Consider the following 12,415-nt stretch of genomic DNA (forward strand, 5'->3'; position numbering starts at 1 on the left):
CATCGGGCGCGTGTGGCTCCTGCCTGATATTCTTTTGGAACTGAACTGATTGGTTTTTGTATCGTACTGATGTTAGAGCTTTATTTAATCATCACTTATATATTATCCCCAGAATTTTTTTTTATTAGCGCTGAAAGACATTTTGACGCACAAAGAAAGTCATCTTCATATATTTGACGTGTATTTGAACTATGGAGTGTACGTGAATGTTCTAACGCCTGCAAGAGAATAGGCTTAGGGCCCGTTTGGTTCATTTCTTTTGCCTTGGGTAGTGGGCAGAAAGCCTGCCAAAAGAGTACTTTTGGCAGGCTTTCTGCCCACTACCCAAGGCAAAAGAAATGAACCAAACGGGCCCTTAGTTGCGGCTAAATGCCCTATAGTTTCCTCCACCTTGCACTTAAATGCCCTATAGTTTCAAAGGGTTCTAAAGTGAAACTCTTAAAAACTTTGGGGGCTGTTTAAGTGAGCCATTCATAAATTTTTTGAGGCACTTATATGCGACATTGAGTAAACAAGAGGATCCTAATGTGTAATGTTTTAAAAGTTTGGGGTATTTATCTACAAAACTTAAATACTTGAGGCAATTTTTTTGTTCGGTTAAAAAACAAGAGGTCATTTAAGTGTAAGGTTGGGTAAACTTGTGCAATTAAACCAAAAGAATTGGGATTTTGTCCACAATACAATTCAATGCAATCGGATGATTTCTTTGTAATAAAATAAAATCACGTGACATCTATGATTGCTCATCTTATCAGAACCACCCGTATGCGATGGGTGTTTCTGGGCCACACAACAGGGGCAAAATTCCCATTTTGCCCCCCCTCCTGTTCGCGTCGGAAATCGGTTTCATTGCTTTCGAATCCATTACACGTTTTACAGATTCAAAAAAAGAAGAAAAATAGTCTTTTTATAACACTTTTCTTACAATGAAAATAGAACAGATGACTTCTAGAAAACACACGCAGAGAGATCGTTTATCGGTCTTCTGCTTGCGTGAGATCTTTGCCAGTGCCGAGGTTTATCTGTGGACCACAAAATTGTTTGCTTTCTTGTTTTGATGATGATTTAACAAACAATTTACGACTAATATTGGTTTTAGTATTTTGTTTTGTCAATTTACGACTAATATTGGTTTTAGTATTTTGTTTTGTGTTGTTTAGTATACACAGGAAAATGAGCTACATTGATATGTTGTTTAGTATACACAGGAAAATGAGCTACATTGATATTGAAGCCTATGCAAATCAAGTCAACCAATCTAGTTCAAGTATCATATGATTCATTCTTGGTATACTTGGTATAGGTTTATATGTAATGTGTGCAAATTCTTCAAGTTCAAATTTACACACACACTTATTTGTGATATTTCTCAAATCATAGGTGTTTTTATGCAAAATATGTTTTAATATGCTTTGGACTATACAAACATTATTAACATCTGTCATTAAGTCCATAAAAGCATTACACAAGTTTTCAGAACTTGATTTGAGCTAAATGTCAAAATTAACATGTTTATAAACACATGTATTTTAGTGTTTTTAAATATTTCTGAGATTTCACAAATGGTAAGAGCAAATTAAAAAATTCTTGTTCCAACTTGTTTATATTCATGTTTATAAACTTTTCCCAAAGTTTTACATTTTTTAGAATTTATTTGCTATTTTTGAAAGGACTTTAAAATTTATTTTCAAAAATCAATACAGGCTGAAAACCTGTTATCAGTCGACTGATGACATCTATCATTCGACTGAAGAAATATCCTGCAATCTTAAAAAGTCTCTGTTTTAATTCTGGTTGACTGACCAGTCGATTGATGAGGTCATCAGTCGATCGATGAGCTGCCAATTGCCTATAACGGTCAGCTCATCAATCGACTTATAAGAGCCGTCAGTCGACCGATAAACCCCAACGGCTATTTTCTCAGCTTTTGTTATTTTGCCTTTTTTGCTGGATTTTCTTAGGTTTTGTGCCTTGGTTTTTCATCCTATATATACCCCCTATTGTTTCACTTCTGAAATGATCCAAGAGGGTTATTAACAATAGTTTAAAGAGCTTAAAAGTTTGTTTCTTGTCAAGTTTGAGTTTGATGTTTGTTTACAAAAGAGGAAGCTTGCATTGTCAAATTGAGGAATTCATCCTCAATCTTCTTCATCCTCTTATTGTGTTTATAGAGAAGTTTTTCTAACTCTTTTATCTAGCAATTTATTATCGATTTTCATATTCTTATTATTGCTAGTTCATTATTTGAGTTAGATTTTATTTGTACACGTTTTATCACACACACCCCTATTTGAGCTTTTAGTATTTCATACATCATATATTGGGTTGTGGGATTGTGGTATTGTGAGAGTGAGCTTATATTATGTTCTCATCTATTGTAGAGAACAAAATCTTGTATTTGAGCCTTATTGTGAGTTACACGTTGTATTACACGTGTATACCGAGAGAAGTGTGTGGTGAGAGACGAGGTCGGTTCCAAGAGGAGTAGGGTCGGTAGTAAAGCCTAGTGAGAGGTTGTAATTCTGAACACTTGAGAAATGTGACACGGGCTAGGCCAACACTTAGAGGGTGTAGAGTGTGATTATAAGTGTGTAAGTTATAAAGTTTTCGGTGAACTAGAAAACCGATTTGTGAGGTGTAAACGTTATTCAGGTGAGCGTAAAAAACCCGGTTGTGATAGTGGAGATCTCCTCGAGATGAGGAGCGGAGACGTAGGTCAAGTGGTTGACCGAACTCCGTAAACATATCGTGTGTTTGAGTTTGCTTTGGCGTTCTTTTATTTGTGCTCATATCTTATATCATCATTCTTGCATTGTTTATTTATCCCACTATATTATTTACTCTTGTGTTTATATCCTTACATATATCTCATAGTGTATCTCATTGCTAAGATATTGCCCTTTGTTTATATTGCTCATTCATGCTCATAACACATTGTATATCTATCTTGCAAGAACAATTTGTTAATAAGTTTTAATCAGCATTAATATCTAATAAGATTAGCATAAACCCTATTCACCCTCCCCCCCTCTAGGGTGCTTTCACAAATGATCATATCCGAATAACGATTTCGTTGCCTCGCAAAGGAGATAAGAAATTAAAGTAACTATCTCAGCAACGGAGATAATCACTCTTCTCGAGATCACAACAAGGTGCGATCTCAAGGGAAACGGATGAACGCCATGCAGATCTCTGGAACTCTCCTCGTTTTATCAAAGAACTCACCGAGAACTTAACTTTTCCTTGTTGAAATTCGTGCTCCTCATTCTCCAATTCGACAGGGCTTCGTCGAGGCTCGAGAATTCCCGATCTGTGTGAATGAAGGCCATAGGGCCATATTTATAGGCTTTGGAAGCTTGGTTTTCAGATAAGAACGGGTGATTCCCTCTTATTTTTAGTCGTAACCACATTCCCTTTAGTTAGAGGGCTGTTAGATCAGAATATACCGAAATCTGGGTAGTTATCGGATAAAAATAGCATTCCTGGGCATGAGACACATTTGGTGTCTCAACCTTGGCCTAGACACAACGCGTATCTCGGTTTCGACCGAGATGCCGTTTAGCGTGCCGTGGTTGTTTACCCTCTAATTTCCTGGTCCGATCTCGGAATGATGCGATTCAAAATGCATCGAAAAGCCGAAGAAGAGATCTACAACCTCCTATGGGTGAATCATATGTGGAGTGTATGAGGCACGAGTGATGCTTCATCTTTCGTGGGCGAAACGTAACTCCCGATCGAATCGTCTCTTCGTTATTCTGTCATCCTGTTGATTCGTACATTTCATCGACTGGCTTCATGCGCTTGTTGGCATCAGATAATCCTTCTTAACTCGGATAATAATGTTCATCATCTTCTCTCTGTCTCGAGCTGCGTATGAGAAGCTATAGGTAATTTTTAACGCCTATAGACACTCTCTCCAAAGTGTTTCAGTCTCGTTCTTTTTTAGAAGAGCCTGGAATACTTTGGATGTGATATGCCCAATCTTCAGTCGGTGTAAAAGGACCTGTAATTGACTTTAGTTCTTGACTTCTTTAATTCTCAGTCTATTTAGTATTTTGTCGAATAGCTAAAATTCTTCCGGCATTACGTTTATCATCTGACCGTTGTCGAAGTTTCAAACTGAAACTAGTCTGTTGATTTTTGATTTTAGCTCGTGTTGTTGAGTCGATGTTGAACTGACTATCTTCGTCGAGGATTCATATCTAAACTACGGTTGAAATCCTTGGGATTATCCTTTGACCTAGGATTGATTTGAGCCTTGTTTTGGCGAAAATTGTTGACACATTGACCTTCATCGTAATGTGTTAACTAGCATTGACTTTCATCACAACGTGTTGACCAGTGTTGGCTTATGACTATGCCTTGACTGGCGTTGACCGTTGACTGCTCGTTGACTTATGTTGACCCTCATCACAATGCGTTGACCAGCGTTGACCTTTATCACAACGCGCTGACCAGCATTGACTTTCATCACAATGTGTTAGCCGGTGTTGGCTTACGGCCGCACGCTGATCCGTGTGAACATAGTTTATACTCATAAATTAACTGGAGTCTACATAGTTTAAGCTCTTAAGACGTTGGAGCGGGGACGACCAATTTATACTTGTATACTCCTGGGAGTTTCGGGAATCAGTTTAACCTTGTGTACCCATCAGAGGTTCAAGGAGATGTAATTTATACTCATATACTCACTGGAGTGTGAATACATGCTTCAAATACATCGAACAACCGATAACGGGCGAATACGGAAGAAACAAATAGCATCATTTAACACCAGGGATCCTGTTTTAGGCACGAGACACAACTTGTGTCTCGGCCTTGGTCGAGACACAATATGTGTCTCGGTCAAGCAAGAGAGAGAGGGTATGAGAGAGAGAGAGAGGAGAGAGAAAATGAGGGGGCCGACCCTAGGAGAGATAAAAGAGAGGGTTTTTACAAGGGTTTTGGGTTTTGTCTAAGGGATATTTTAAATGCCCCCTCCACAACCGTTTACATCCTCTTCTTCTTCTTTCTTCATTCTTTTTCTAACTCTCAAAACCTAACTCATCTAAACCCATAGCTTTCCCTCTTTAAGGATTTCAAAACATATCAAACTCTTCACTTTAAAACCCCTCAAACCCTCAAAATTCATCATAAATTCGGCCAAACCTTCCTTCTCAAAAATTTAGAGCTTGGATTTGTTGGATTTGTTAGGTTCTCAAGCTTCTTTATGAGTTGGGTTGTCAAGTTTTGATTTGGGTAAGTTTCTTTCCATAACTCTTATGCATTTGTTTGGTTTTGATTGAGGGATTAAGTTGCACATATGGCCAAATTTTGATGAGCTTTGAGGGGCTCATTCATGGCCGAAACTTTTGAGGGGGGTTATATGCAAAAGTGGCCAAAATTTTGAATAACGATGATGGGTTTTCCCTTTCAATCATAGCCGAATTTTGAAGTGCTCATGGCTTGCATTGAGCCTTGAGCATGAAGGGTATTTTGAGTATTTTGGCTAAAAGTTGATTATGGGGGGGTCTTGGATGCAAATAGAACCTGTTGTTTATATGTATGGATCTCGTAGGTTTAATTAGACTTCAACCGAAAAATCTCGTTCTATTTGTAGGATTTTGGTTAAAGTCCATAATTTCTCTTTTCGATTTTGGGTTCTTGAATTTATGATTGTACTTGATCTGCTGATTTTTATTGCAGTTTAGCAATGTCTCCACGACGACCGTGCTTTTACAGGAGTCGCTCAACTTCTCAGCATAGTGAGAGAGAGGCTCACGTAGCTTCTTCATACATGGGTGAGCTTTTATAGCTTTTACAAATTTGATATTCTGTATGTTGCACCCTCGTTTGTCTCCTTGGTGTAGGCATCTAAAAATACTTACAGATATCCAAATACAGCTCAAGATAAAGAGAAGATAATGAATGTCATTATTTAAGTCAGAAGGGATCATCTAAAGCCAAAAGAACAAAGGAACAGGAGAAACAACTTAAAAGAACAACATGAATACACGCGGCAATAGACATTACGTGTGTGCGCGCGACAGGCAATACTAACGCGCATAGGCGAGGTAGTGTATGGTGTCGCGCAAGCCACAAGTCATTTCCTTGTGATCTATTGACGGTTTTTAACATCTTTTGGGGGTCCACGTGGCGTCATAACATAAGGAGAACGTGCACTGACGTGGAGTAATGGTTACACGTCGAGAAAAATGGCATTTCATGGATTTAGAGTCATGGGATAATGGTTACAAACATGGCTGAATGTGGCTGGAACCGTTCCTTTGGCCGCGGCAGTGGCGACTTCCGCGCCTAAGGAACCGTTTCTTTCGTCGTGATAGCGGCGACTGCCGCGCCCAAAGAAAATGATGTTGATCAGTTATTTTTACTCTCGTTCAATAGTTATGGGTCCTCATCCCTATAAATACCTTCCTATACAATTGGAACAGAAAGAGAGCAGAGAGACTTAAGCTTTTAGTGAATTTGAGCAAAAGAGAGAGTCTTCATCCTTCATAAACACTTTCAAGAAGCTTTTGGCGATTCCTAAAGATCTAAGCACTGGCTTAATCTTTAGAAGAGTGAACATCTTACATTAATAAGATATTCACTTAAGATTTTTACTTCGATAAACGAAGAATAACATCCAAAAGCCTTCACGGTTCAATCAGAATCTGTGAATTGGTGGTCAATGGGCTAACGCACCCCCGGCACAGGCAAAGACCCCACAAAAGCAGGAGCTGATAAATTGTTTCTGTATTATTTTCTAGAAAGTTATAATTTTCTTATTTTTGTTGTGTAATTCATTATAAGCGACTAAAGTTTTAATGAATTCCATAATGAAAACAACTTTCGATGAAAATAAATTGGCGACCACAGTGGGAGCCAACGGTCTCGCTGTCGAGACCGTCGTATCGCAACTGGTCAAGAGACCGTCGTATCGCAACTGGTCAAGATACCGAAGAATTCGACCAAGCAAAGTTTGAGGAGTATTTGTCATCCTTATCTGCAAAAACTTCCTCACCTCGCAAATGTAGGAAGATTTCTACGAAGGTTTTCAAATTTTCAACTCCGTCGAATGCTACGAGTGAAGACTCTCGTCCGATTGTTGCTGAGGATTTTACTCGCAACACCTCTGCTCACAATGACTCTTCTCCAATTAAGGAGTCATTGAATCAAAGCCTACCGACAATGACGAAGAGGGATCGTCAGAGACAACGTCAGCGCCGCGCTCGTCAAATGGCTAAGTCCTTAGAACAAACCGACGGGGTTCGTTATTATGCGGACTTAGAGTCGAGAAAACATCAAGTGGTCCAGTCGCCTCAACAACAAACCACTCATATCTCTGCTAAACTTACGACGGAAGAATAGACTCTCGTCAAAAGAGCTCATTTAACCCTCAAAGAACCCATACAAAAGCGTCGTGCAAACGCCGCTCGTGTCCATACCCTTCGTCAACAAACACAAGAAGGGAAGAAGGAAATGGTGTCAGAAGAATCACCAAAAAATCACAAAGTTTGGATTCCTAAATCTAAACTTATGCAAAAATCAAATTGGCGGGTCACATCCTTCAACCGCGGCAGTCTCCACTATCGCGGCCAAAGAAAAGTTTCCGAGATCTCCTCTTCAACTCCGTCGACGTCTATGCCTGGTTCGTCTAGTACAACTACATCTGCTACACCGTCAGTAGAGCCTTGTGTAAATCCTGACCTATCAAACTTTAAAATCACAATGGCGGCTCGCTCTGGTCCTTTGCATGAAGATCGAGGCAAAACTCTGGTCAAAGAACGCTTGGGTTCGGTGGACAAATTCCAAGTGATTCTTCAGGCTAGGGGTCATACGCATCCTCCCACCAACCCAAAGCAATTCCAAGTTAGGAAAATCTTGATTTCCACCCGCTTGGGGGTTCGTTATGAAACTCAGGAGCCCGTTAAGACTCCGCGCCCACAATGGGGTGGTTCTAAACGTGCAACTCCTGACATAACCTTGGATTGCTCAAATGTAATAATAAGTTGTCCTGAGAATACCAACAGGGCTTTACATCCTCAGAAGAAGACGTGTTCGCCGAAAGACATCGTTATACCTGGGAGTTCATACCAACAGACGATAGGATTTTCCGGCAATCATACCGATGAGTTGTACTATCAAGCTGGGGGTGTGAATAAATTTCGAAAGAGAATTATCCAAGAAATGAGCTCTTATTGTTCATGTGCACGACTCATTAGAGCAGTACTGTCGGAATGTGACTACTCCAAATGAGAAGTCATCCCGCAAAAAGTCTCAGTGTTCCAGAGGCTTTTCACCGAAATATCGAAGTCTAAGCCAAGACATTTCCGCAAGAGAAGATCAGCTGTCCAAGATGACGAATTCCTTTAAATCACCATCAACATGGTTGATAAAAGAAAGTCTAAACGGCATTCAAGTGACTCAAATCCCGACTTTTCCCCGGGAGGAAAAGTCAATCCAAGAATTGCTCAACGGATGTCTCGACTCCAATTAGGAGCCATCAGACGCAGAGACTACAAGAGAATGCAAGAAGGAATGTCCTCGGAGGATGAATTCTCGGACACTTGTTCTGCAATCGCTTCTGATGATACAATGTCTAGCACGAGGCAAACCAGAGAAGTGCTCACAATCACCCATGATTAGCTTGCTCAAATACTTCAAGAAGCTCTAACCAAACAATGTGAAGAAATTAGAGCTAAGATGAAGACGGAAATGGACTTGGCTATACAACAAATGAGAGAATTGTAAGCTCAACGGCTTTAACCTCCTGAGTCCAGTCAGCGAGCTGATCGAATCCAGCCGTCACACTCAAAATGATGCAGATGATAGTGATCCAGAAGTTGATGAAGTTATTTTTTTTTTGATGTGCCTCCCAATAACAATAACGTTGGGGGTGGTTCAACGGATCCCCCCAACAATAATATTGGGAGTGGTTTAATTACACCTTTTAATAACACTGAGGGTGGCCTAATTATTTCTTCTCAACACCACTCAAAGAAGGATGAAGATAGGGATAAGAAAATGCAAGACCTTGAAAATAAAGTTAATGCTTTGATGTCTGCTCAGGAAGTAAAGAAGACGGGTATTCTGTGTCCCTATCCAAGAGAATGGGATTCAATACCGTACCCGACAAAATTCAATCTGATTAACTTCACACTGTTTGATAGACTTAAAATAATAAAAAGACAAAACTAAAGATTAATAGTAACTACAATATAATTTTATGTGATAAAAGCAATCACATAAGCATGCAAAAATACTAAAAATTTTGCATGAAAATTCATTCTAAAAATTCCTAATTTTACTCAAAAAGTAAGTTATAGTATAAAATGTTCAAAAAATATTATAATTCATTCTAAAAATTCCTAATTTTACTCAAAAAGTAAGTTATAGTATAAAATGTTCAAAAAATATTATCATTTATTCTTTTTATTTTCTGCTTTAATTGAGTCGAGATCAATCTTTCTCCACATTTAACTTTTGCTTGGGCAATTTTAGAGTAATGTCTTCATCATCTATATCAATTGTGATATCAGGTTGGAGTTGAATTTCTTGAAATTAATATCTTCAAATAATAAAGGCCAACACCAAAATCACCTAAATTATCTTCCCCCCCCCCCCCCCCGCATACGCCCCGCCCCCCCCCGCCCCGCCCAAAAAAAAAACCATAAGCCTAATCCATAAAATATGTTTGTACATAATGAAGAACAATAGACAATGTCAAGAGACAAAAAAGAAAAAAGAATGAATTGAATAAGAATTGCTAGGTTTGTACATGATAAAGAGCAAAAGATAAGATAAGAGTCCGGAAATATATTAGGATACACTTGGATCAATTAAATTATATTATTACTCATAATTGATATGCATAAGAGACAAAATGTGTTGACAAGCTTAAACTATAAAACAGACTGTATGGGCCCTCTAACATAATTTTTAATGCAAGCAACCCCCAAGATTAATTTTGAAAATCTCTTGATTTTGTGGAAGAGTTTGAGTGTAAAGAACAAATGTTAAATTATCTAATCTGATTAAAGTAGGATCATATAAGTTAACCACATACATAAAATTTATTTTAACAAAAACTCATATATAAGTATTATAATTGGCATTAAGATCAAAGAACGTGTGAGATTCTCTTTGACTTTTATACAAACAATATCTATTTAGATAATAATGGTATAATTAAACTTTGTGATCTAAAAAGAAATCAAACATACAATATAATTAATTACTTTAAAATAATCTAATCTAATCTAATAAGAAAAAATAGATAAAAGTACTGTAAAAAGTGTTGCAATTTTATAATTAATAATTCTTAAACAATCTAATCTATTCTAATAAGAAGAAAATAACAAAGACACATACTTGTTGAAGAAGATAAATGTACTGTGAAAGCTATTGTAATTTCTTGATCTGAAAAAGATCAGATATACAATATAATTAATTGCTTTAAAATAATCTAATTCAATCTAATAGCAAAGGCAGATGCCTGTAAAAGGAGATAAAAGTACTATAGAAATTATTGTAATTTCTTGGCTTATATATATATTGGTATATGATGTTGCATATGAGAGGATAACAATTATAAATAAAGTTCTATTTAAATAATAATAGTATAATTAAATTTTGAAACTAACTATGCAGTACTTTGAACTACTTTAATTTTAGTCGGTGAGAGATCGTCACTTTGTGTGTAATTATTAATCATATAGCATGTGAATAATTATTTAATTTTAGTCGGTGAGAGATCGTCACTTTGTGTGTAATTATTAATCATATAGCATGTGAATAATTATTTGCAGATTTGCATTATTATTCATGTATAACATGTGAGTAATTGTTTGCAGTTTGATCATTGATCACATATAAGAGCGAGGGAGTAAATTTGGTATTTAATAAATCGTCTATTTAACCTAAGCGTATTGTGAACTACTTGAATTTTAGTTGGTGAGAGATCGTCATGTTGTGTGTAATTATTAATCATATAACATGTGAATAATTGTTCTATTTTAGTTGGTGAGAGATCGTCATGTTGTGTGTAATTATTAATCATATAACATGTGAATAATTGTTCTCACTTTAACATTATTAATCATGTAGCACATGAATAATTATTTGCAATTTGATCATTGATCACATATTAGAGCGAGGGGATAAATTTGGTATTTAATAAATCGTCTAATTTACTTAAGTTGCTCTTTCATTTATGTTTACATTTCAATTTAAACCATATCTTTATCTTCATACTATGTATATCCAACAAGGATTCATCAATTTATCAAGTTACTCTTACTTAATGGATTAGTATTTAAATTCCAATGGTATTTTTGTCTACTAAAAGATTTTTCCGAACTCGTGTTTTCAAAGTGAGTATGATATGATAATAGTGTCATGGGTCCCAATTTTAAGGAAACTCATTTCCTCCCAAAAGTTATGAAATGAGCTTGAAAAGATGAAACTGAATCCCACAACATATTTCTCATGAGAAATCTCTCAAACTTGGGTTTCTAAAAAATGAACCAAGCAGCCCCTAAAAGTAATAACCCATTATTCTATCTAAAGGAACATAAGCACAGGATGTCCAATCAAAGAAACAAAAAAAAAACATAAAAAATGGGGTTCGGGAGCCAGGGTTTCCACCTAACTTGGTTAAACTGTCAAGTTACAACAGTAAACATTATGCTATAGAAAAGACCTTTTGCGGTCAAAAAATAAAAACAAAAACCTTAACAGAATCAATGAACAAACTCCCCATTATTGAGGAGAATGTCCCTTGAAAATCAAGTCACACAGAGGGCTAGCTTTGAAAACTACAAGCATAACCTTACAGATTGGCCCTCTCCTTCATCACTCTTCACCTGAGGATGCTTTCCTTCTCTATCTACAACACACCTCTTATAGGGCACAAACCCCCTCAATGACTTCTCCGATCCATCCCTCCTACCATTGAGAGCTGTAGCGTCCTTGAATATGTCGTCGCTCTTATTTACATTTCGATCTCCTTCAGCAATTGAATCAGTATTCGAACCAGTCCGAGAGGTTTCGTTCTTCAGTGCTTCAGTATGATTGCTTAGGAATTGTCTCGAACTTGAATTTTGTTGATGAAGAAATGGAAGCGGTAATTTTCCATACAATGCCCACCAAGATTTCATGGAGTCTCCAAAATTAGAAGGAAATGGATAAAACTGTCCGGGTAGAAGAGGTAGAATCGGAGCGCTTAAATCTATACACAGATTCTTTTCTTGCTTCTCAATATCGACAGCAGGCAGCGACTCAGAATTTGTTACATTATTCACAATGCTGGAAGGCGACGGATTTTGTGAATCCGCCACCAGAACAGTTTTCCCAAATAGCTTGAGGTAAGGAACTGGTGCATCCCTTGATGAAACTTCCTTTGATGAAGCATGGCCTCCAAAGTGAAGGTCTA

General features: G+C 37.3%; 2 protein-coding genes across 2 annotated transcripts in view; one reads left to right on the forward strand and one right to left on the reverse strand.

Annotated features, from left to right (window-relative positions):
* The window catches only part of LOC109838165 (transcription repressor MYB6-like), a 2,316-nt gene extending 2,267 nt beyond the window's left edge, over positions 1 to 49 (forward strand). The window contains exon 3 of the mRNA XM_020406629.1: positions 1 to 49. This exon is cut by the window's left edge and continues 437 nt beyond it. Within this exon, the coding sequence (XP_020262218.1) occupies positions 1 to 49 (49 nt within the window).
* The window catches only part of LOC109838166 (protein REVEILLE 2-like), a 3,190-nt gene continuing 2,370 nt past the window's right edge, over positions 11,596 to 12,415 (reverse strand). The window contains exon 6 of the mRNA XM_020406630.1: positions 11,596 to 12,412. Coding sequence (XP_020262219.1) covers positions 11,799 to 12,412 — 614 coding nt within the window. The 3' untranslated portion in view covers positions 11,596 to 11,798. The remainder of the gene's footprint in view (positions 12,413 to 12,415) is intronic.

Source organism: Asparagus officinalis, chromosome 4 (assembly GCF_001876935.1).
Source record: "Asparagus officinalis chromosome 4, Aspof.V1, whole genome shotgun sequence".
In the NCBI taxonomy this organism is placed as follows: domain Eukaryota; kingdom Viridiplantae; phylum Streptophyta; class Magnoliopsida; order Asparagales; family Asparagaceae; genus Asparagus; species Asparagus officinalis.